General features: G+C 35.9%; 2 protein-coding genes across 6 annotated transcripts in view; one reads left to right on the forward strand and one right to left on the reverse strand.

Moving 5' to 3' along the window:
- The window catches only part of CEP128 (centrosomal protein 128), a 489572-nt gene extending 470468 nt beyond the window's left edge, over window positions 1-19104 (reverse strand). Inside the window, exon 1 of the mRNA XM_072762163.1 lies at window positions 19056-19104. The gene's annotated coding sequence lies outside the window, so the exon portion shown is untranslated. The remainder of the gene's footprint in view (window positions 1-19055) is intronic.
- The window catches only part of TSHR (thyroid stimulating hormone receptor), a 152046-nt gene that overhangs the window by 58087 nt on the left and 66860 nt on the right, over window positions 1-27099 (forward strand). For 4 of the 5 annotated variants that reach the window (XM_026018441.2, XM_026018444.2, XM_026018442.2 and 1 more), the window contains one exon: window positions 22421-22492. The exons of the other annotated variant lie outside the window; for it this stretch is intronic. In XM_026018441.2, coding sequence (XP_025874226.1) covers window positions 22421-22492 — 72 coding nt within the window. The remainder of the gene's footprint in view (window positions 1-22420; window positions 22493-27099) is intronic. 5 annotated transcript variants of the gene reach the window in all.

Consider the following 27099-nt stretch of genomic DNA (forward strand, 5'->3'; position numbering starts at 1 on the left):
CACAGATACTGACTTTTTTTTTTTTTCACAAAGTCAGTTTGCTCCCTAAGAGCAGGTAGAAATAGCCCACTGCTGCAACAAACCCACGACCCTTCCAGATCCCTGCATGGGATGAAGTGGGTCTTCAAAGAAAGGAAATCTTACAGTCAGCCAAGCAAGATCTATGTTTGGATGCCTCAAATTATAACGTCTTAGCTTATATTCTCATGACAAGTAATTATTTCCATAATGAGATTAAAAGGGATGACCCAGCCACAGATCCACCCTGCACAGAACTCCTATGAGCACCATAACTGTTTAAACGCATGCAGAGTCTAGGTCAGAAGTCTACATTGCCCTGTCATTCAGAATTCCATCAAGGGAACCCCTACGTGTCTTTCCTTTTGTAGATCCACTGAAAACCATCTCTGTCCTTTAGAAAGGTTCCAGTAATAGCTCAGGAGGGAAGGGGCAAAAGCTTCCTTTCTCAGGAGACCTTTATCTTTGTACAAATTGTCTCACATCTTTTGCAGTAATCAACATTTTTAACAAAAAGGTAATAGAATAGATAGCTTCATCAAGAAGCCCACAAAAGGGCTTCTCTTACCTTTTTCCAGGACAGCTTCAGGGGGCCTAGCTTCAAATCTATGCCAATTCATTTGCTGTGTGACCTTGAGAAAGTCAGTTAATCTTACTGAACCTCAGTTTCCCTAGCTGTGAAATGGGAATACTCTGTGTTATATAGGTATTGTGAGGTTACATAAAATAATGAATGTAAAGCACTTAGCCCAGCAGCAGGCACCTAGTGAGCTGCCAACATCTGTTCCTATGTTACTTACCTGCACATAACTAACAAGGGAATAGCAGACACTGTGGTCCTCCATCCATATCAGTTTAGGCCCTTCTACTGTTTCTATGAATCTCTTCCCAACTTCAGTATGCTTTTGCTTCTGGTAGATCATGCCGGCTCCCTTAGAGGAATCCCTGGAACTGATTTGAGGAGTTTACAGAGGACTTAAGTAGGATTATAAAAGTCCACACTCTGAGTTAGGACCAACTCTAAGGCATGATCCATACTCTGGAGTTCCTCTGTAGATCCCCACTGAGGCTGAAATGAAACTTGGCCTTCTCTGTCCTGCACTGCTTCCCTCTGTCCCTCCACAGTTTCTCCTGGGAACTCTTTCTTAGTAAATCACTTATGCACAAATCCTTGCCTCAGGGCCTGCTTATGAGCAACATGGACTAAGATGGGGAAATCTGGTGAGACTCTTTTTGACAAGGAAGATCTCATCCAAGGTGTATTGATGTCTTAACACTTTCTTTTGTGTACACACAAACTCAAGTCAGTTTAATTGGATACTGGCTACAATAATAGTACTAATAAAGGTTGTCCGTAAGGTTGAAGTAACAATAAAACCTTTCAAATAATCTCACGGGTGAATAAAAAAGGTTTTGGTCATTTTTAGGTGACTCCAGATGAAATGTCCTCCAGCTGAAATGATTTCAGAAAATGACCCTTAAAAACTTACCCCCTTAGAGGGTCTCATAAAACTCTCGAGAGCTGAATGTTTGCAGCTTTATAAAAAGCAGTTGATTTTTAAACTGTTGTAAGAAAGCATCTTAAACATCTTAACGTTATTTTTTAAACAAAATTCTTTGCGCAGCCCCAGTGGCCCAGCAGTTTAGCGCCACCTGCAGCCCAGGGCCTGATTCTGGAGTCCCGGGATGGAGTCCCACATCGGGCTCCCTGCATGAAGCCTGCTTCTCCCTCTGCCTTTCTCTCTGCCTCTCTCTCTGTATATGTGAATATATATGAATAAATAAATAAAATATTTAATATAAATAAATAAATAAATAATAAAATTCTTTGCTGCAGGGGCAATATTTATTAGCTTGTACCTCCCTCCTTACCCTCAAGGAAGCCTCTCTGTAAGCCATTTTCTTGTGTAATTTCTGTATAGAATCAGGAAAATGGGTAGAATAAGAGAGCATCTAAAAAGGAAGCAGAGAGATGCCGGGTGACTCAGTCAGTAAAGCTCTAACTCTTGATTTCTGCTAAGATCATGATCTCAGGGTCATGAGATCCATCCTCTGTGGGCGTGGAGCTTGCTTAAGATTCTCTCTTTCTACCCCTCCTTCTCTCCTTCCCACTTAAAAAAAATCAATAAAAATCAATAAAAAATAAATATATAAAAAAGGAGGCAGAATTAACCAACAGTCTAGGTCATTTTGCATAACACAATGTTTTTAAGAAAGAAAGAAGTAGAAAGAGAAAGGAAGGAAGAAATTTGACAGAGTTTTGGAGGTTTATCAGAGTGGCTTTGAAAGAAGGAGAAGTGGAGGAAAAACTTTGTGTCACAGGGCTTATTTAATGGTACTCCTTTAATGTTCTTTAAGTCCCACAAGACAGGAATTTCATTTATTGACTTAACAGTATTTTTCTTAAATGACATCACAGTGAGCCTAGATCACAGGGGGCCTTGAGTTATCTTTTGAACTTATTTCAACCTCTACCTTTCACTATTTCCTAAATTAGAATCAAGTTCAATTTGAAAATGAGAAACCTCTGTTCTCTCTAAACCACTTCTTTATCCCTATGATAAGGAAGGGGCAAATACTGTAACTAAGTAGTCAAATGCTTGTTAATTACAATAATTATTAATACTATTATAATAATCACAATAGTAAAATTTTCTATCTAATTTTAATTAAGTCATTTTACTTAACCTGTGGATTATTACACAACCTGTGGATTACAACCCTGTGGATTAATAAAAAAAAAAAAAAACATGCTCTTCTCCACACAACCCTGTGGATTAAAAAAAAAAAAAAAAAAAAACAAAAACAAAAAAAAACATGCTCTTCTCCACATACGAACAAAACACTAAGGCTCAAGGAGTTTATAATTTACCTAAAGTCACAGTGACAGTTATTGGCAGAGTTGAGACAGGCTACTCTAGTCAAAAGGCAGTGGAGTCTCTTCTCCATAGTACTGATGGAACATAGCTGGTAAAATAAACATGCTACATGGAGAAGACTTGTTCCTAGACTGTATTACAAATTATTAAACCTCATCTTTATCCAAGTTTTCAAGTAATGTTACAACCAGAATAAAAATAATAGAGGAAAAGAGGACAGTAGACCAGAAGGCTAACTTCTATCATTCCATAGATGCTTATTATATCAATTCTACTAATTTTATCTCAACTTGGGGAGGTTTTTTATGTTAAGATGTAGTTGCTCTGCTGTTCTTAGCAATATGTGATATATATAAAATTCCTAGCATGATATCTAACATATAGTAGGTATTTTGGTTATCTATTATTGTATAAAAAGTAGATGTTTAAAACAACCATCTTATGGTAAAATGAGTGAAAAGAAATAGGAGGTACAAGCTTCCAGTTATGGAATAAGTAAGTCATGAGCATAAAAGGTACAGGACTGGGAATATAGCCAATGGTATTATAATGTGCTGTATGGCAACAGATGGTAGTTACATTTTTAAAAAAGATTTTATTTATTTATTTATTTATTTATTTATTTATTTATTTATTTATTTAAGAGAGAGAGAGAGAGTGCATGAGCAGGGGGAGGAGCAGAGGGAAAGGGACAAGCAGACTCCATGCTGAGTGTGAAGCCCGATGCAGGGCTCAATTCCAGGACCCAAGATCATGACCTGAGCTGAAATCAGGAGTCAGATGCATAACTGACTAAGCCACCCAGGTTCCCCAGATGTAGCTACATTTGTGTTGAGCATTAAGTATAAAATTGTTGAATCTCTATGTTGTACACCTAAAACTAATATAACATTGTGTGTCAACTACACTTCAATTAAAAAAAAACATATTATTATATCTAACAATATTGTATGTCAGGAATTGGGATAAAATACAGCTGAATCATCATAAGAGTTCATTTAATGGTATTCAGATGACAAACGGGTGTGGTTGGAGATCCTAAGGTGGCTCCATGCACATATCTGTTACCTTGGTGGAGATGGCTGACTGCTAGTCTCAGGTGAGACTTTGACTTCAACTTCTACATGTGGCTTCTCTAAGTGAGAATGTCAGGATAGTCAGACTGCTTTTATGAAAATTTAGGGCTCTCAAGGAAAATATTCCAAGAGACCCATGCAAAAGTTATAAGACTGTCTTTTAAAGATTTTATTTATTTGAGAGAGAGAGAGAGAGAACACGAGTGTTGAAGGGGCAAAGAAAGAAGGAGAAACCTCATTGAGCAAGGAACCAGACACAGGGCTCAATCCCAGAAACCTGAGATCATGACCTTAGTGGAAGGCAGACACTTAACCAACTGAGTCACCTAGGTGCCCTATAAGACTTCTAATATAACCTCAAAATCCAACAATGTTACTTCTACCACATTCTTTAGTCAAACACCCAAGGCCGGCTGAAATTCAAAGAGAGGGAAATTTGTCGCCATCTTTTACTACCACAGTGGACCTCAGTAAATCTTTTTTTTTCCTTCAGTAGTAGTTTTCCACACTATTTTACCTCTTTGTGCAACAAGAATGAAAATTTTAAAAGGAAAGGAAATATGATCCATAATAAAGAGTAAAATTAGTTAATAGCAGCAGACGCAGAATGACAGAGGCGATGGAATTAATAGGCAATATCTTAATATATTTGTTATAAGAATTCCAAACGAACTCAAGAAAATAAAAGAAGACATGACCATAATGAAGAGAGAAATGGAAGATATAAAGAAGGTCCAAGTGAGACTTCTATGGCTAAAAATATATAAAAAGAAAAATTAAATGGATGGGCTTAATAACATTAAACACTACAGAAGTAAAAAATTAAGAACTCAAAGATTTAGCAATAGAAACTATCCAAAATTGAGTACAGAGAGAAAAAAAAAAGATATAAAAAAAGAAGAATGTATCACTTGCTTGTATGGAAATACTGAGTCATTTAACCTACATGTAATTGGAGTTCCAAAAGATGAGAGATAAAGGGAACAGAAAAAAAAGATATTTGAAGCAGTAATGACCAAAAGCTTTCCAAATTTAATAAAAACTCTAAATCCACAATTCCAGGAAGCCCTAATGAACCCCAAGAAGAACAAACATAAAGAAAACTGTATCAGGGCACAATATAATCAAATTGCTGAAAATCAGTGATAGAGAATATTTTAAAATGAGAAACTGCACAGTTTCTAATGCAACAGAATAACATCTTTAATTACTGAAAGAAAAGAAAAACTGTCAACCTGTAATTTTATGCCCCGTTAAAGTATCTTTCCCTACTGAAGGCAAAATAAAGACTTTTCCAGATAAACAAAAGTTAGGTGAAGTCATTGCCAGCAGATCTGCCTTAAAAGCAATACCATTAAAGGAAGTTCTTCAGGTAGAATAATAACAATACCAGATGGAAAGTGAAGAACAGTAGAGATGGTGAACAGGAAGAAGGTGATTTTTAAATCAATATGGAATAGTTAAAGCACAAACACAAAAAGGAAAATTAACTCATACAAAAATGTTGACACCTGAAATGCAAATTAGGAATGGAAAGAAGTTGCATTTTGGTCATTTTTCAAGTAAAATTATTTTTCTTCTCCATAACAACAAAAGCATGCATAAACACATATATACGTACACACACACGCTGCTCCTTCACATATATTTGACCTTAGTATTCAACATTCTGAATAGCATACATAGATGTTGAATATATGTGCATATTGTCTCTTGAATGTCTAGCTCATTGTCCTCATTTGAAATTGGGAACTGATTTGAAAGTTTCCAAAGCCAACAAATTCTTTTCTCTCTAGATAAAATTCATGTACAAAACTTTGAAGTTTTAATGAGAGAGTGAACATAAGAACTTCCAATTGGCATATGAGAATCAGAAAAAAAAAGTCACCCTCTGCCAAAGCCTGCATTGCCACTTGTAAAACAAAACAAGAAAACAAAAACAAAGAACTACTTTTAGAACACTGGACAGATGACAAGTGTTCACCATGTTGCTTTTATCTGGAAGTACATACTGAATGCCAGCTATGTTTACAGCATCATTTTACATAGGTCTCAAACATTATAATTCCTGACATTCATTCAGTAGTTTGCAATATATAATTCACTTTCCTATCTACTTCACCTTCATATTGCCCTTTTTTGGTTGAGGTTTTAAAAAATCCAATCCATCACCCTGTTTCCTTACTGACACTTCCAATCTTTCAGACTCTGTTATCAACTGCAGCCTTAGGTCATAGCTTAAATGAGTTCCTTGGAAAGGACTTACATAGATCTATACTCTTCCTTCATAGCACTAACACAATGATGATAATATAGTCCTTTACGTGGGTTTTTAAAAATGTCTTGTCCCCCACTGGCCTCAGCTTCATGAAGGTAGGATCTTCATCTGAGTTGTTTACCATAGCATTCCTCATACTGTGCATAATGCCTGGAACATGGTAGGCACTCAACATGTATGTAGTACTAAATATATGTTGATTCCTGAAATGCATCTGGGTCACAACTTCATAGCAAAGGAAAAAATCTGTCTGTAGCTATGTAGCTTCAGAATACTGTATCTTATATATACTTTATATGAAAAGCTTGCAGGAAACTGGGCTATTACTTTATTGTATGAACTTAAGTTAGTCAACCTTTCTTCAGATTATTCATCCATAAAATAACAAGATTTGAACAAACACATAGGTTTTAAACTGTTTTTCAAAGCCTGAGGGTTCCTCATGGGTTGAAGAAGGGTATTAAAGGAAATAATTTCCATTTTTTCTTCATTTTAAAAGAAACACAACACAAATTAAATGACAGTACATGAAGAGGTCAATAATAAAATATTTTACTGTAATATTGAGGCTGTACTCTAATGCTCACTAGAAAATTAGAAACGAATGAAATAGAGTGAATTCATTAAGTAACATATAATAAACCATAACAGAGATATATAAAATCTCATAAAAGAAATACAATGACCCTCTGCAATGTGGTTGAAGAAAACATCCATGAGGCAGAGGATTGATCAGCTGAAGGCAAAGAAAAGGTGGAATCACAGATGAGATTGTAGAAATTCTCATCTAGTCGCTGTCCAGAACAAGGGAAACTTAAATCAGTGGATGCTTAAATCAGTGAATGTCAAACCCCATAGGCAAGGTCATTCCTTGTAAGAAATGGTGATGTTAGGCTCTTTTAGGCTGAGAACATGAAAAAGCCATTTCATCTCCTTGTTTTGACTGATTTCATGCCCTCCAAGCAATCTTCTGAATCTGTCTTGGTTCCTTGCAGTAGTCTGCCCACAAGAAAAAAAAATGGACATCATGAATATTCTGGTCCAAATGAGGTTGCATTTGTCATCATCAATTAATAATTGGCCAACTGATTTGTATGTTTTTGTTTCTTTAACAAAAACATGTATCTACTGTCTCCTGTGGGCCAACATTGTTTCAAGTGCTTCCAGTAATACTTTATTAAATCTTCATAACAAGCCTGTGTGGTAGGTATTATTATCCACATTTTGCACTTTGCAGAACAGCAGTAGGCTATGCTAAAGAATCTGAGGTGTTTTTCCCCTATTATTGAAGCCCTGCTCTCATACCACTATGTGGTTTTCACCAAGTTATTTAACCTTCTGTATCTCAGATCATCATCTGTAAAATGGGAATAACATTATCTGACTCACAGGGCTGTCATGAAGATGTAATGTAATGCGTTTTTATAGTGCTGGCATAGTAAGTGCTGTGTAGGTGCTTATTATTTAAATTAGGCACTTGTTTTATTAGTCTGGGATCTCCAGGGAAACAGAATCAAGAGTATGTATATACATATATAATGAGACTAGAGACAGAGAGATTGATTTTACTATAAGGAATTGGCTCATGTTTTAATGGAGGCTGAGAAGTCTAAGATCTGAAGTCAGAAAGCTGGAAACATAGGAGAGCTGATGGTATGGTTCCAGTCTGAGTCCAAAGGCCTGAGAATCAGGAGCCCCACTGTGTAAATTCCAGTTTGGGTGAGAGTCCAAAGGCAGGAGAAGACCAGTGTCCCAGCTTGAAGATGGGCAGAGAGAAAGAATTCTTTCTTGTGCAGCCTTTGATTCTATTCAGACCTTAACAAATTGGATGAGGTCCATCCATGTTAGGTAGGCCTATCTACTTTGCTCAGTCTATGATTCACAGACACATTCAGAATAATGCTTAACATTCGGGCACTCTGTGGCCCAGACAACACATAAAATTAACCTTCACACGTGGGTATACAAATATACTTTGTTTGTCCCTTTCTTCAAATCCTTTAGCAATTAAAAATATCAATCAAGAATTTTATATATACATATCTACCAATATGGCTAAAATTTAGAAGACTGATAATACCAGATGCTGGTGGGGATGTAGAGTTAACTGGAACTCCCATCCATTACTGATAAGAGTGAACATGGCACAGTCACATTGGAAACTGGCAGTTTCTGTTCTAGTTAAGTTTGTATTTATAATCCACAAATCCCAACCCTAGGTATTTACCCAATAGCAATGATTGTATATGCCCATAAAAAGATTTGTATGTGGATGTTCATAGAAACTTTCATCTTGATGGCCCAAACTTGGAAAAATATCAACTGGAGAATGATTTAAACAAAGTGCACATATTCATAATTAGCAATAAAAGAAATTACTGACACATGCAACAACATAGAAAAATCTCAAAAATATTATGTTGAGGGATCCCTGGGTGGCGCAGCGGTTTGGCGCCTGCCTTTGGCCCAGGGCGCGATCCTGGAGACCCAGGATCGAATCCCACATCGGGCTCCCGGTGCATGGAGCCTGCTTCTCCCTCTGCCTGTGTCTCTGCCTCTCTCTCTCTCTCTCTGTGACTATCATAAATAAAAATTAAAAAAAAAAATATTATGTTGAACAAAAGAAACCAGACAGAAAAGGGTGGCTGATGTATGATTACTACATGTATACGTAGTTAACAAGGAAGCACTCTGTAGTAGCAGAACTCGGAGGGGTGGGGTTAATGATTGGAAAGAGGCACAGGAGAACTTTCTGGGAGAATGGAAATAATCTATATTTTTTTCTGAAAGTTTTTTGAAAAAGCAGTTACACTTTAAGTTTTTATTTATGGGGTGCCTGAGTGGCTCAATCGATTAAGTGTCTGCCTTAGACTCAGGTCAGGATCCCAGGATCCTGGGATCAAGTCCCACATCTGGTTCCCTGCTCAATGGCGAACCTGCTTCTCCTCTGCCTGCTGCTCCCCTGCTAGTTCACTCGCTTGCTCTCTGTCAAATAAATAAATAAAATCATTAAAAAATAAAGTTTTTATTTAAATTCCAGTTAGTTAACATACAGATAAAATTAGTTTCAGGTGTACAATATAATGATTTAACACTTCCAACATCCCCCAGTGCTGATTACAAGTTCACTCCTAAATCTCCATCATCTACTAATGCATCCCACTGACCCACCTCTCCTCTGATAACCATCAGTTTGTTCTCTATAGTTAAGAGTCTATTTCTTAGTTTGCCTGCCTCTCTCTCTTTCTCTCTCTCTCTCTCTCTTTTTAATCCTCTCTGCTTGTTTGTTTTGTTTCTTAAATTCCACATATGAATGAAATTATGTGGTATTTGTCTTTCTCTGACTTACTTCATTTAGTAAAATGTTCTCTAGCTCCACCCATGTTGTTGCAAAGAACAAGATTTCGTTCTTTTATGACTAATATTCCATTTTGTGTGTATGTTACATCTTTTTTAACCATTCATCAAGCCATGGATACTTGGGCTGTTTCCATAATTTGGCTATTGTAGATACTGCTGATAAACATCAGGGTGGGGGGGGGGCATGTATCCCTTTGAATTACTATTTTTGTATTCTTTTGTAAATACCAGGTAGTGCAATTGCTGGATCCTAGGGTAGTTCTATTTCTAATTTGTTGAGGAAGCTCCATACTGTCTTCAAGAGTGGAAGACAGTTTCCATTCCCACCAACAGTGTAAGATCAACATCCTCACCAACATCAGTTGTTTCTTGTGTTGTTGATTTTAGCGATTCTGACAGGTGTGAAGTGATATCTCATTGTAACTTTGATTTGCATTTCCCTGATGATCAGTGATGTTGAACGTCTTTTCATGTGTCTGTTGGCCATCTGATTGTCTTTGGAAAATGTCTATTCATGTGTTCCACCCATTTTTTAACTGAATTATTAATTTCTTAGATGTTGAGTTTTATAAGCTTTTTATATTTTTTGAATACTAATTCTTTATCAGGTATGTCATTTGCACATATCTTTTCCCACTCAGTAGGTTGGCTTTAGTTTTGTTGATTGTTTCCTTCATTGTACAGAAAACTATAAAAGCACTTCACTGCTTTTTATTTTGATGTAGAACCAATAGTTTATTTTTTATTTTCTTTCGTTTGCTTCAGAAGACATAAATAAAAAGAATTTGCTACAGATGATATCAGAGAAGTTCCTGCCTGTATTATCTTCTAGGATTTTTATGGTGTTAGGTCTCACCTTTAGGTCTGTAATCCATTTTTAATTTATTTTTGTGTATGGTGTAAGGAAGTGGTCCAGTTTCATTCTTTTACATGTTGCTGTCCAGGTTTCCCAACACCATTTGTTGAAGAAACATTCATTTTCTCACTGAATAGTCTTTCCTGCCTTGTCAAATGAAGGCAGACACTTAAACAGCTGAGCTACCCAGGTACCCCTGTGGTCTTATATTAAACTTGAAGTCCAGAATTGTGATGCCCCCAGCTTTTCTTTTCTTTTACAAGGTTGCTTTGGCTGTTCAGGATCTTTTGTGGTTACATACAGATTTTAGGATTATATGTTCTAGCTGTGTGAAAATGCTATTCGTATTTTTTAATGGATTGCATTGAATATGTAGATTTATTTGAGTAGTGTAGACATTTTAACAAAATTGGCTCTTCCCATCCATGAACATGGAATACCTTTCCATTTTTTTTGTGTGTCAGCTTCAATTTCTTTCATCCATTTTATAGTTTCAGAGTACAAGTCTTTCGCATCTTTAGTTAAGTTTATTCCTAGATATCTTACTGTTTTTGGTGCAATTGTAAATGGGACTGATACCTTCATTTCTCTTTCCACTGCTTTATTATTTATGTATAGAAATGCAACAGATTTCTGTACATTGATTTTGTACCCTGCAACTTTACTGAATTCATTTGTCAGTTCTAGCAGGGTTTTTTTGTTGTTGCTGTTGGTTTTTGTTAGTTGCTGTTGTTTTTTGGTGTTGTTTTTTCCTATATGTAGCATCATGTCATGTACAAATAGTGAAAATTTTACTTCTTCCTTGCTGATTTGGATGCCTTTCTTTCTTCCTTTCTTCCTGTCTTTCTTTCCTTCTTTCTTCCTTTGTCTGATTGCTATGAGTAGGATTTGCAGTTCTACGTTGAATAAATGTAGTGAGAATGGACATCCTTGTATTGCTCCTGACCATAAAGAAAAAGCTCTCATTTTTTCCAATTGAGGATATTAGCTGTAGGTTTTCATAGATGGTCTTTATTATGTTGAGGCATGTTCGCTCTAAACCTACTTTTTTGAGGATTTTTATCATGAATGGATGTTGTACTCTTTCAAATGCTTTTTCTGCATCTATTGAAAGTATCATAGGGTTCTTATCCTTTCTTTTATTAATGTCATTAATCAATCAACTTTATTGATTGATCTGCAAATACTGAACCACCCTTGCAACACAGGAATAAATCCCACTTGATTGTGGTGAATGATTTTTTTAAATGTATTGTTGGATTTGGTCTGCAAACATTTTATTGTGAATTTCTGCATCTATGTTCAGCAGGGATATTGGCCTGTAGTTCTTTTTTTTAGTGGTGTCTTTATCTGTTTTTGGTATCAGAGTAATGCTGGCCTCATAGAATGGATTTAGCAATTTTCTTTCCTTTTCTATTTTTTGGAAGTTTAAGAAGAATAGGTATTAACTCTTCTTTAAATGTATTTGGTAGGGATCCCTGGGTGGCGCAGCGGTTTGGCGCCTGCCTTTGGCCCAGGGCGCGATCCTGGAGACCCAGGATCGAATCCCACATCAGGCTCCCGGTGCATGGAGCCTGCTTCTCCCTCTGCCTGTGTCTCTGCCTCTCTCTCTCTCTCTCTCTCTGTATGACTATCATAAATAAATAAATAAATAATTAAAAAAAAATAAATGTATTTGGTAGAATTCTCCCATGAAGCTGTTGGATACTGGATTGTTGTTTGTTGTGAGTGTTTTGATTACTGATTCAATTTCTGTGCTGCTTATGTTTCAGGTTCAAGTTTTCTATTTCTTCCCGTTTCCGTTTTGGTAGTTTATATATTTCTAGGAGTTTATCCATTTCTTCTAGGTTGTCTAATTTGTTGGCATATAGTTTTTCATAATACTCTCATAATTATTTTTATTTCTTTGGTGTTGTTATTTCTCCTCCCTTGTGATTTTGAGTTCTTTCTCTTTTTGATAAGTCTGGCTAGAGGTTTATCAATTTTATTAATTTTTTTCAAAGAACCAGGTCCTGGTTTCATTGACCTATTCTCTTGGATTTTTTAAGTTTCTACATCTGTATTATTTATTATCTGTATTATTTCCTTCTTTATGCTAGTTTTAGGCTTCATTTGTTCTTTTTCTAGCTCCTTTAGGTGGTAAGATTAGAGTGTTTATTTGAGATTTTCTTTGCTTCTTGAAATAGGCCTGTGCTGGTATAAACTTCCCTCTCAGAACTACTTTTGCTGCATCCCAAAGGTTTTGGACTGTTGTATTTTTATTCTCATTTGTTTCTATGTAGTTTCAATTTTCTTTTTTGATTTCTTGGTTAACCCATTCCTTGTTTAGTAGCATGTTGTTTAACCTCCATGTATTTATGTTCTTTCTATATTTTTTTATGGTTGACTTCTAGAATCATAGCGTTGTGGTCAGTAAAGGTGCATGCTATGAGGATATATTTTGATCCAAGTCCTGGTCATGAGGATATAGGTGTACATATATACTTGTATACACTTAAGTATATAAGTATACATTTAAAGATTTATGCATCTTACTAGACGTAAATTATACTTTAAATTTATATTAAAAAGTTTGAATACAAAAAGTATCCCAAATACAAATATATATATAGTGTATTTATATATTAAATTATATATAATTAATAATAAAACATAATTGCTATTATAATTATATTTAATTATAACAATAATTATATTATTATAATTGCTATATAATAGCATATATATATATATAGTTTAGAGAACCAAATCAAGTGTTATGTATAGAACATTCTATCACAGATAACTTAAGCTGGATAATTTCCATACAGCCAAATCTGTCAAACCATTGCTTGGGTTTCTAAGTCTAAAATCACAAAACATAAAGCACAAATGGAAATTAACTGTCCCAAAATGATGATTCACAGCTGCCTTTGGAATCTGGTGATATGTTGCAATATTGTACCTTGAATTGTAGGTATCACCTGGTATTTCCATATTATTTATAAATAATTCAGCAAGAATTAATAAGTCAGTAGGCATTATAACTAAAATGCCATTCTATTACTGAAACCAAAACACACATAACACAGATTAAAATTTTTCAAATTTAAAAATATAGTCTATAAATTACATAAAGAGTCCTGGGCAGCCCGGGTGGCTAGGCGGTTTAGTGCCTGCCTTCAGCCCAAGGTGTGATCCTGGAGACCCGGGATCAAGTTCCACATTGGGTTCCCTGCATGGAGCCTGCTTCTCCCTCTGCCTGTGTTTCTGCCTGTCTCTCTCTCTCTCTTTCTCTCTCTCTCCCTCTCTCTGGTTTCTCATGAATAAATAAATAAAATCTTAAAAAAAAAAGTCCCAAATGTTTGACTGCATGATCCCTCTGCCTGACTTTATTTCCTGTGCTTGCTACATTCCTTGTAATTCATCATAGCATATAAAAACAATGCACATGGTAAAACAAATTCATAGCAAAGTAAAAACAGTAGGAAAATTACAAAAGCCATATTAATATTGTCCATTTTATAATCCACAATTTCACAACATTTAAGTATTTGGATTATTTGCACCAATTTCCTCTTTTTCTACTACCAGTACTTTCTGTGGTCATGTTGACTAGTTCAGTGTTATATACTTGACATATCTCAGCGAAACATTGGTTAATTGATTGAACACAGGTATTTAATATAAAAGGAGACTTTTGAAAAGCAAATGATGATGTTAAACAAACAAGCTTGATGCTAAATCACAAAATATTCTCAGCCTGATTGCCAAGAGACCAAAAATATGACACACAAATGGGAAATTGGAATTTCTAGCCCACACAAGCTTAGCCATGGCAAAGATCAATCATCCTTCTCAACCCAGTAAAATTCAGTCATGTTCATTCATTCGTGCTTTACATTCTTTAATAAATGAGGGCTGTAGTGGGAAACATGCAGCATCGATCAACTAAAACTCACACCCACATGTGCACACATACATACAAACTACGTATTTATGATTCCAGAGAACTGGTACAAAACAAAATGTTGGAATGTTGATTAGATTTACACGTTGCTAAAGTTTTAGTGAAATGAGCCTATAATCATGTGAAAAATATAATAGCAAAATTGTTCATATTGGAACATAGAGAACTGTCTGTTCTCTTTGCTAGAATTAACCAGGTTTTCCTCCCCCATTGCTACTGCAAGAACAAAAAGAGACAGTCCTTAAAGTTGGATCCTATTCTGCAAATCAGTAGTACTTAACATACATTTCTAGTTCTGCTTTCTATCTTCTTTTTTTTTAAGATTTTATTTATTTATCCATAAGAGACATAGAGAGGCAGAGACATAAGCAGAGGGAGAAGCAGGCTCCCCCTGGGGAGCCTGATGTGGGACTCGATCCCAGGACTCCAGGATCACACCCTGAGCCAGAGGCACTCAACCATTGAGTCACCCAGATGTCCCTGCATTCTGTCTTCTAAATGCAGATATTTGGCGAGGCCCAAAGGAAGCATTTGATTCTAAGTCATAGCCTCATTAAGCATTTGTAGTTAAATAACTCAGAAAAAATAAATTGCATCATCAGCTTAAATATTGATTCTCTTTTGAATACTTATTATAAAATACATTTATGGGGCACCTGGGTGGCTCAGTGGTTGAGCATCTGCCTTTGGCTCAGATCCCAGGACCCCAGGGATCGAATCCTATATTAGGCTCCCTGCAGAGAGCCTGCTTCTCTCCTTGCCTATGTCTCTGCCTCTCTGTGTCACTCATGAATAAATAAATAAATAATCTTTCAAATAAATAAATAAAATACATTTCTCATTATAAATATTTATTCTTTCCATATGTTAAAGCCAACTTGTGTAACTATTACATGTACATACTTCACTTAGGATATAAAACTATAAACTTTTTTCCCCCAGTGAATTGTATGTGATGCCTTCAACATTATTAGTATACTGGTACTATTTGTATGAGGTATGTTTTCGGAGTTTTCATTATATTTTAGAGATATAATCACCATATTCTCATTTTGAACACCAAAAGCAAATAAGAAACAGTCTCCTCAGTCTCCTTATTTCATATGAAATAAATATCTTGATGCTAATTCTTTGGACAATAATGTAACACCTTGAAGCTTTTCTGATGTTTTTGTCAATGGAATATATACTTAGATATGTATTTTTCCTTTTCCACAAATACTCAAAATTTTTTCTGAAAGCAAAATAAAATATTCTAGCCAAATAATCACAATCATTTGCTTTTTTCCTCTACCCATCTGCTTTTAAAGCAGCAATCACAATGTTAGAAGATTCTATGAATAAATGTTTTGCTTTTGAAAATGCAGACAATGGAAAGAACATCCAGCTGCTTGCTCCTATGGGGAGGGACAGAGAAACAGGTTGATAATAACCACTTATGAGTTAGCTTTAGCTACAAAATTACTGCCCAACAAAACAACCTTGATACCTCCATAAGTTTTAAAGTTTATACACATGGGGTCAGCTAGTGTCAACAAGGCAAACGTTACAATAATTTATTCCCCATGATGCTCTGCTTATAATTAAACTATTGAGGAAAATGGAACAGAAGCTCTGTTAATAAACATGCTGTCGTTATTATTTAATTAGCTAGATGCCACATTCCAGCCAATTATTTTTGCTCTTTGAAGAGAAATAGGTACTTTGGAAGAAAACTCCTCCTACACGTTTTCATAATGTTAATCAGGCTAATTAGCACTTTAAAAGGGAAGAAAGTGAAGGAAAGCTTAAGCTAATATGCGGTGAATTATATAACTAAGACAACTTATACCAATTTATATTTTTTAACTCATTAATGGTTTTATTTTTTCAGATTGTATATACATTACTATGAATATATCCAGGTAAATGGTTCAAGCTGCTAAACTGAATTTGGCAACTTACACAATCAATTGCTATTCTGATAATTCATTCATTTAACATTACTGAAATCAGTCTTCTGTCTCAGGCTACATTATAATCATCATGATATTAACTGAGTTCATCCAATTGTTGATGATTCATTTTTATCTTAGGCTTAGATGGCTAGCATTCCCCCCATTCACTTTTGTTTAGGATTTATTGTGCATATTATATCATTAGTAAAACTGCAGTTTTGAGATCCATAATTCTTATTGGTCTATTTGTGTTGGTGGGCTTTCTTTGGTGAGAAATCTGGCTGAAAAGAATGAAAAAAGTGTTAGCATTCAAAAATTTTTGTCTTTGAAAATGTGCTGTGTAGAGGATGAAATACATCTTTTCCTACCCTTCTAACTTCTCAGCTATGGCTCAATTACCAAAGAGAGATTAACAAGAGAAGAGCATACAAATTTATTTAATGTAAATTTTACATGATAGGGAAGCCTTTATGAACTGCAGACATGAAGAAATTATTAAACCTGTGCATTTTTATGCTAGGTTGGATAAAGAATGGAAAGTGGTGGTAAAATGTCATAGGACAAAGAAGTATGAGCTAAGGATAGTAAACTGGGGGAAATTTAGCAAGGCCTATTTATTCAGATTCCCCTTGGCATCTGTCTTCAGAAATAAGGTGGTTCCTTTCCTCTGGGTATAGGGAGGGCACCTCTCATTTAAGAGTTTTATGACCTGCGTCAGTGAGGGGGGAGGGGTCAGAGAGTTCTTCCTGAACCTGCTGTTTAAAATCCCTCCAGCTTGGGCAGTTTAGGTGGCTCGGCGGATTGGCGCTGCCTTCGGCCAGGGCCTGATCCTGGAGACCCGGGATTGAGTCCCATGTCGGGCTCCCTGCATGGAGCCTGCTTCTCCCTCTGCTTGTGTCTCTGCCTCTATGTGTCTTTCATGAATAAATAAATAAAATCTTTAAAAAAAAATCCCTCCAGCTTAAAATATTCTATATGCCAAGGTGTCATATTTTGGGGTAGCATGTTCTGAACTCCATTATTCTCCCATCTGATATTTTCCCAAACAAGTTCGACAGTCCAGAAATATAGTTAGTTGATCATCCCATATCCTAGTGAACCAGTCTCTCAATCCTAGTAATAGGTCAGTACTAAAGAATTGTTTCGTTTCAGAAAGTGATAATATGGGTGGGAGTAAAGCCACCCACCTAAGTTAGGCCTCTAATGGTGTTAATAATCAGGCAATTAATAAAGGACATTTCTACAGAAATAAAACAAAAGTTAATGGTTCCAATAAACTACAAATTCAGTTTTTGAATCCAGAGGGCAGTTAGTCAAGATTCCTAGATATTGGGCTCAAAATATCTTTAGGTAGGATAGTAAGAGCAAGCAGTAATAAAATTTTTGGCTTGCAGTTTGAGTATCTTTGGTGATAGCTTTGGATGTTCCAATGAAATTTTTGCGTGACCTACACAGCTAGAGGTACAAAGAGTGCTCATATATGATCTGTTATGGTGATTCCTTAAAAGTTTATATCATCTAACTTCAGCTTATAGGGCTTTGGGAAATGGGTAGTTTTTGTTTCTGGTGATGCCAAGTCAGGAAGGTCAGGAAGGTTATATATATATATATATATATCTCCAATATATAAACACTGGATATATTAACAACCAACAAAATGCACAAAATGGCTGGATCCAATTTACAAGATGAAAAATAGCTCAAATGGTGGGTAATACTTTTTCACTGTAACAAAATTTTTCTCTACAGTCACCTCCATATCACCAAAGATAATCCAAGACTATTTTTTAATTTTTTTTAAGATTTTATTTATTTATTCATGAGAGAGAGAGAGAGAGAAAGAGAGAGAGAGAGAGGCAGAGACACAGGCAGAGGGAGAAGCAGGCTCCATGCAGGGAGCCTGATGTGGGACTCAATCCCGGGTCTCCAGGATCATACCCTGGGCCGAATGTGGCACTAAATCACTGGGCCACCTGGGCTGCCCAAGGCTATTTTTATTTGCAAAAATAAATCCAGTCTTATTAAACTTTGCCTAATTATTTACACAAGTGCAACAAGAATAGGTGATGGATTATACAGGTGCTTTTTAAGTCTGTTTTGCAGAGATCCTCTGGAAAAGCTCAAAGTTAGTTCAAAGTCAGAAAGATTCTCTTTAGAATTCAATTTTAGGTAATACGTCAAAACTGTCAAAAGATTTAAACACTTAACTAAATAAGATCTTGGCCAACTATTTAACCAAAGTAATAATGAAAAATTTTAAAGGCAATACAGAAGTTTACATAATTGTGAACAAAACCTCTACTCTTAATATAAAGGCCAGGTTTTCTTAAGTAATCAAAAGACCTTAGGAAATTATTTTGATAAAACTCAGAATCTTTGTTTCCTAGGCAAATTTCTTAAAAGGTAACCAAGGACCTGCATACCCTGGCAGGTGGAAAGTCAAGCAAGGCTCTCAGGACACAAAACAAAACAAAACAAAACAGAAAAGCAAAGGCTGTCCCTGGAAGGAAAGGATCAATAAACAATGGATACTCAAAGCTAAACTCATAGGATCACAATCCATAGAACTAATTCTTACAAATATATTTCCCCTGCTAAACTGAATTTGGAAAGTTCAGGGCAAGAAGAAATGTTTTTGTTCCTTTCTCTCAACTAAGCACTAAGACAAAGATCGAGGAAACTGACATGTTAAGCGTTCTTACCCATACTGGCTTTCTGTCCGTTGTCCCAGATCTCAGCTGTAGTCTCCAAAATGAGTGGAATATCCCAGCCTTTTATTATCCAATTTCCATCACCAGAAACTGCGGAGGAGGAAAATAGTATGTTTTACCTCCTACTCTTTTAGTTTTTCAGCTGGGACTTTGTAACAAAAGATTGATTAACAAGAGAAAAACATAAAAATTTACTTAATATAATTTTTATGTGTTGTGGAAGCCTTCATAAAGAGAAATGAAGACTCAAAGAAATGATTAAACATGAGTGTCTTGGGCAGCCTGGGTGGCTCAGCAGTTTAGCACTGCCTTCGGCCCAGGGCATGATCCTGGAGTCCCGGGATCGAGTACCACATTGGGCTCCCTGCATGGAGCCTGCTTCTCCCTCCGCCTGTGTCTCTGCCTCTCTCTCTCTCTCTTTCTGTGTCTCTCATGAATAAATAAATAAAATTTTTTTAAAAAACTGATGTCTTTATGCTAGTTTCATGAGAGATGGAAAATCATTGAAAAACGTGGTAGAACCAAAGGTTATGAACTAAGGGTGATAAACTGAAGGAAGCTTAGCAAGTTTTGTTCGTTCAGACTCCTCTGGTGTTTTCAGAGATAAGGCTATAGGCAGGACACCTCTCACATGAGCATCTCATGACTTGCTCCTGAGAAGAAAGGGGATCAGAGAGTCCTACATACACCTGCTGCTTCTCAAATTCCTCCAGTTAAAATGTTCAATATGCTAAGTTACCATGTTTGGAATAGTGTGCCCTGAATTCCATCAACAGCAACTAAATAAGTAATAGGGAAAAGATCTTTATTCAAACTTAAAGTATATATGTGTTTATGTGTGTGAAAAGGAGAGAACCCAAGAAACATGAATTATATATTTCAGAAATTCATACATTGGTAAAGGATATAAATATTATTTGAATCTTCTACTCAGTCTATTAAATTGCATTTAGATGGTACTTCTATTTCAAGTCAGACTTAGACATTGCAAACCTACTCTAATTTTCTTCTTAACTAAATGTGTCATTTACTTTTGAACACAGAATAAAGTCCCCAATTTTTAACCAATGAAGTTAAAATTAGGTATACATTACCTACAAACAGTACGTGCAGTCTTATCAGTATGCCCTCAAGATCTATGCCTTAGGACACGCACTATACATAGGACTATCTTTGAGCTGGAGAAACTCAATCTCTCTGGGTGATACCCAACAGGTGTGTATCTTATCTTTTGTTTTCCTTTGGCATGGCCCAATTTTCCTAGGAGATTTTAATTGAATGACTTGTTATTCTCATTTTTTTTTAACTTCAGAATCTTGGATCAGGACCAACAGCTTTAAATCAATCCAATTAAGGTGATGTGAGTGGGAGGCCTATGAGAAAAAGTGGGTAAATTATAGGACCTCAATATTTGAAATCATGTTAAGGCAACATTGGGCTTCATGCTAAAACATTAAGAGCTGACCAATTTACCCTTCTGTCATTCACATCACCTCCTCTCCCCTTCCCAAGTTAACAGATCAATTTATAAACTAATTTGATCCTGCAGATGCGTCTATTAGGCAAATTACAGATATATTTCTTGATAGACATGAGGACTAGGTAAAAGGAACTCCTATAAATAGGCCATTAATAATGTGATGGTGAGTTGTTAGGGGACGAGAAGTGTTCAGTAATTCTGTGATTAAGTCTCAGCCTTTTAGTGAGCCTGTGCCTTCTGACTCTGAACTTTACAGGTGTTTCTCAGTTTTTTTTTTTTTTTTTCTCTCCCCTTAGATAGCGCAGGACTGCTAGAGGGACCTGGAGTGGGAAATTTTCCCTTGCCCAGGTCAGTTAGGCTCTGGTTAATAGTTTCCTCTGAGGGCAGGACTTGGTAAGAATGAAGTACTCTGGTATACTTCTGAATGATACCTTTTCCCCCCCTCCCTTTGCCAGAAGCACAGGGGATATTTTTTCTAAAGGTTACTATAGAACCTGTTTGAGCTCCTGGAGGTAAATCTCACAAAATTATGGAGGTCTCCCTATGACTGGGTTCTCTTGGAAATTTATCAGCACTGTTCCTCCATCAATTCATCAATCCCGATATAGATTTCCTACCCTGACACTGGTTCTCCCTGTGGTTTCTATACCTCAGTCTCTGCTCTGGGAGTCTGAGACTCCTTTTATCTGCCTGTCTCTCTCTCTGTCCAATCTTAGGGACAGCAGTTTGCCCTACTTCCCCCTTCTCATACAAATCCAAGAGTTGCTGAGTTTTCAGTCTGTTCAGATTTTCACTTAATGTTAAGAGTGAGAGGTGACTTCCAGGCTCCTGACATGCAGAACCAGAAACGAGAAGTTCCAAATGAATTTCAATCACTGCAAAAATTAGTAGTTCAAAGAATGCAGAGATCTAGGAAATAGATGGTTCAGAAAAAAAAAAAAAAAAAAAAAAAAAAAAAAAAAAAAACCCTGCAGCCTGGAAGAAAAACACAATTTTCTTTAAATAAGGTAGTAAATGGATGATGTGTGATTACCAATATTTATATGGCAAAAACAGACCCATGGAGAAGATGGTAAGTGTGGTGAGTCATTGTCTTTTTGCAAAGTGAGTTAGGACACCTTCTTCCACACAGGATTCTATCAAGCAGTTGTGAGCAACAAAAGAAAGTAAAAAATGGAACACCTAAGTAGATAGACATCCTGAAATGCAAGAAGATGTCCTATTGCCTATAAAGAAAATAATCTTGGTCTTCTGAAAAGTGTCCAAAAAAGCAGACTGGAAGTAAAGCCACAATCTTTCAGTTGCATATGCAATAAATTTGCCACAGAGAAGTAGCTCCTTGCCAGTCAGTTATTTCCAAACTGCAGCCCATAGATAATAAGATCAGAATGATGGTTGAAGAGACCTTTGGTTGGGCAAAAAGATCATAACCATACCACTATTTTTAATCTTTAAGATATATTACATGCATTTAATGCTCTTAATATATCCTTCATATATATTCCAATGGTGTTCCAAGACATTTCCATTAACATGTGCATAACATGAATTCAGTAGTCCTAATAAACTTATGAATATGTTATATTGCCCTCCAGTTAATACTTTGAATACAATGTCAGACAAAGCATATGAGTTTACTGCAAATTTAAAGATCCTGTTTGAAGTTTCATTTTCTGCATTTTGAATCTCAATTATTCTTTAGTTGTGGAAAAACTGTGTTTGTTTTTCCTTGCGTATTAATTTTGTTGATTATGTATAATGAAATATATATCATAAAGACCAGCATGCTTCTAATAATGTATTATTCATAATTAAGGTGACTTATTATAAAAGTTTAATGATTAAAACTCTAATTGTGTAACTATTGTTTTCATAGGAAGTTTATAGAGACTCAGCTGAAAACCATTCCCAGTCGTGCATTTTCAAATCTGCCCAATATTTCCAGGATGTAAGTCATTTTTTTTTAAATAAAGAAAAGTTTGCAACTGTGCCATGTTATTTTCTAAATGTGTTCTATCAAGACAAATACTTATGATAAGTCAATATCTACATTGATATTATCTACAACTACAATATCTACATTTTCATATCCAATGTATATGAAAAGTTTATGTACAAGCTGTTTATTTGATTTTACTACATCTTTAATCCCAAATTCCTACATGATTTCTTAAACCTAATGCAAAATTTAAATTTATTTGCATAAATAAATTTTTGCAAAATCCTACATGATTTCTTAAACCTAATGCAAAATTTAAATGTATTTGCATAAATAAATATTTAAAATTATAAAATACATTGAGAATTTAATAATTCTCAATGTATTTTAATGTATCTTGGGATGTGGCAAAACCTTAGCCAGGAATCTCTCCTATAACCAGATTTATATATCTGTCTCTAGTCCATCTCACCTAGTTACCAATTCTTGATTCAAATTTTTTTTGCCACTAAGACAAATTACATTTTATCAGAAATATAATTTCAGACTTCTCTTGCTTAAAAAAACACACAAAAATAATTCTAAACCTTAGAAAACTGAATTGCTATGCACTCAAGAGCAAGGATAAAAAGGACTTTCATATTGAGTTGACAAAAGTATAACTGCATATGAAATGAACAAGGACCTTATTTCATTTAATGGATTCTGACAAGCAAGGAAGATAATTCAGGCATACTAAATGACAAAACAATCAGAAGCAACCTGTGTGATTTTGGCTAAATTAATTAATTTCATGACCATTTATTGAGTGTCTATTATGTCATTTCAGGGGCATTTAACATGTTTAGTTGTTACTGGAGAAGAGGGTGGTACCAGCATCATATGGGGAGAAGGAGAAACACCCTCCAGGGCATGGAATATCCTTCCACAACAAAGGATTTCTAGCCCAAAATGTTGAAGGGCTGAGGCTAAGGAAACCATTCCAGCCAAACATCTCTGCAGTCTTTGATTTTTCTGACCAGCCTCTCCTTTTTCAAATTCTTGTCTCCTTTGGTTTCCTGGATATTGCTTCCATCCTTTTAACATCTTGCCTTAGCTACTCTTCCTCATTCTCCTTTCCTAGCTTCCTATTTCATTTCATTCAATTCCTTAAATATCAGTTCATTCTTTATTTTGTCCCAGTTCCTTTATACCCTCCTCTCCTTGACTGAACAAGCCCAAAGGTGGTTTCATTATTTTGTAATACAAATAATTCCTAAATGAGTTTCTCCAGCCCTGAATTGTTCCTACAAGTCAGGTCTGCATTAGAAGCTTCCTTTCAAGTATCATCATCTTGATGTCCCTCAGTCACTTCAAACAGCATATCCAAAATAAAGCCATTATCTTCCTGATAAATTGTTCCTTCTCCTTCTCCCTTTAATGCTATCACCATTTAGTGACGTATAAACTAAATACCTCAAATTTCCCTTTGGTCTTCTTTTCCCTCTACTATGTAATTGCCTATTTGGTGTCTCTACTTGGATGTCCCAATAGCTTTACTATTACTTCATTCATTCATTCAACAAATATTTATTTAGCCCTACTTTGTGTCTGGTACTTTGCTAGATGCTTCACATACAAAACTGACAATACTCATGGAGCTTCCACTTTCCTTCCTAAGAGTGTGATGGTGTCAGTCATAGAGTGCTATAGAACCCATATAAGAAACATATCACCTGGATATAGAATGTGGTCAGGGAAGGCTTCCTGAAGGAAATGACACCTTGTGATCTGTATTATCAGGAAGGGAGATGTGGAAAGACAGTTCTAAGCAGAAGGGAAAAGCTGGGCTGCTGGTTAAATTAAAATAAATTTGTTGAGGCTGGAGCTTAAACTGGGATAAGGGCAGTAAAGAAAAATGAAACTGGGAAATGAGCAAGTTCAGAGCCTTGCAACCATGTAAAGCAGTTTCAAATCTTCCCTTTGAGCCAAGCCACTGAGTTGTTACAAGCAGGGAAATGACAGATCAGGTGTTTTAGAAACATTCCCTTGTGCTGTGGAAAGGGAGTCAAATGGAATAAGACTGGAGACAGGAAGCTAGTGAGGAAGAGGGGATGGTGAAGTGAGCGATGATAGTTGAGGGAAAATAAGAAGTGGTCATGTGTGCTGGAAAGTTGATTGATTTGGAGGTGGAGGGAGATGGAAGAGAATTTCATCCAAGTGTCTGACCAGGACATCTGTGTGGTTGATGACCGTATTCACCGCATTAGAGAGGTTTTCTGTGGATTTGCTGTGAAGGGTCAGGGAACAAGTAAGGAATTCAATTTGGAGCATATGGCATTTGAGGTTCCTTTGAGGCATCAAACAAGCTATGTCCAGCAGACATCAGGACACAGACATAACTGTTCATTCATTCATTTGATAAATATTTATTCAGACCCTACTATGTGCCCGTGACTGTTCCAAGACATGAACATATGTCAGGGAACAAACAGACAAAAACTGATGTCCCTACGAAGTTTATATTCAAATGGAAGGAAATAGACAATAAAGCAAAATCATAATAAATATGTAGGAGTTTAGAAGGGAATAATGGATATGGTAAGAAGAAAAGAGCAAAGTAGAGTAAGGATGACTGGAAGTGCTGGGTGTGGGAGATGCTCAGGGGAAGATTCAGGTAGGATTTTTTTGAGATTTGAGAGTCATAAAGGGATAGATGTGACTGGGACCAGGGAAGGGCATCAATGGGAGAGGGAGAGGCTAAGGAGAGTGAAGAACAAACAGCTTTAATAGCATGAGGTCCCTGAGAAAGCCAGAAGGGATAGGATCCAAACAGACTTGCTATAGGAAGATTGTCATCTTTTACACTATCAAAGAAAGCAGTAGTAAGAGATGAGGCAGGTGCAGGTAAATTAATAGGTTCATTGGTGGAGAATTCAAGGAATTCTCATCTCAAGGTTTCAGTCTTTCCTACAAATTATTAAAAGATAATCTGCTAATATTGAGGGTGTAGAGTTAGAAATTTGAGGTTTGAAATAAAAGTGATGGGCAATAAAAGAGAGAGGGTTAGCTAAGATATACAGGACACCTAGGCAGATTTGTAGGTCTTGTTGAGACTTCCTCCATGGAGACCATGCTGGATTCTCCAGTCTGTTTAAATGTTCCTTGAACCACATCAGTGTGCTTATCACTCTATATGTTAATCCCATTTGCCTACCTATGTTACTCACTACTGTGAATTCCTTGAAGCTAGGGAATAGATCTATTTTGTCGATGCCCACTTATTGACATAGAGTAAATATTCAACAGTTATTTGTTGAATCAAAGCACACAGAAACACATGAGTAATCGTTAAAGATCTGGTATGTCTAGGAGGCAAGAGAGAAACCATTTAGGTAATCCTAGATAGGTTTGCCTGGGACAGTACAAATTTCCACCTATTATTTAGGTGTAATTGTTAATAGCAGTCTCTGTAACTCACAAAAATATCCTAGTCTGAATGGTAAATGATATGTTCACCCTAGTGGTGATTACATAAGACTTATAGACTAAGAAGAAATTTGAGGAAGAGGTAGGATCTGATTTTTTTCTGTTTATAAAAATGGGTAATCAAGAAGGAAATCATTTCTTTCATCCCACTGAATAAATGGTTCCTATATGTTGTCTTCACAATGGAACTCTAAGAGCTCTTTAAGGATGTATAATTCAGTTGGAGAACTAGAAATTCAGTTATTATGACATGGGCAGAATGACTATCCCATAACTCATTGAGAAAGCCTTATACTTCTAAACCAAGAAATTCAGGAGAAAATTTAGAGCAATAGATTTATCGTGAGTTAGGAAAACAATTTTGCAGCCTTCAAAATTAATCTTGTCCTTCAGATGGCTCAGCTTCATCCATTATAAATCTCTGCAATCTCTATACCATAAATTAATCTTTTCAATGTCTTCCCATTGTTTCCTCTGTGTTAAAGATATATTTGGATCAAAAAAATTTATGTAATGATATCCACAAGTGACAATGGCTTGGGAGACCTGATAAGTCAAAGGATAATTATTTAGAGATAGATAAATCAAAACAGAAAGTACAGGACCATTAGAATATTCACAATGTCCATGGTAAAAGCTCAAATGGAATAGTCATAACTCCTCTCATAAACATTGTATTAATGAAAATATTTTAGTGACAGACTTAATTCAAACCATAGACGAGTGGTTCTCAGCCCTGCCTGCACGTTAGAACCATCTGGGAAGCTTTTAAAAATAAAAATATTTGCACATCATCCCTCATAAACTTTGACTTAATTATCCTGGATCATGTCTTGGACATATGTAAATTTTAAAGGCCTCCTGGGTAGTTCAACTGTATGGCCAAGGTTGAGAATCTATGCTGTGACTACAAGTGGATACCATCTATCAATTCTTCATTTTCCCAAATATCATAGAGATGCCTCTCAATAGAAAGAAGTCATTGAATTTGGCTGCATTAGTCATTCTCATTACAAGAATAGAATTTGTGGAGAGTATTCGAAACAATATTCCCTATGCATTCTTGACAAGTTGTACTTAGAAGTTTCTCTTTTCTCTCTTTTAATACTTAAAACTTTTATTTGAATTATCTTTTGCTTGCAAAGTTC

The sequence above is a fragment of the Vulpes vulpes genome, chromosome 6 (assembly GCF_048418805.1).
Source record: "Vulpes vulpes isolate BD-2025 chromosome 6, VulVul3, whole genome shotgun sequence".
Lineage (NCBI taxonomy): Eukaryota > Metazoa > Chordata > Mammalia > Carnivora > Canidae > Vulpes > Vulpes vulpes.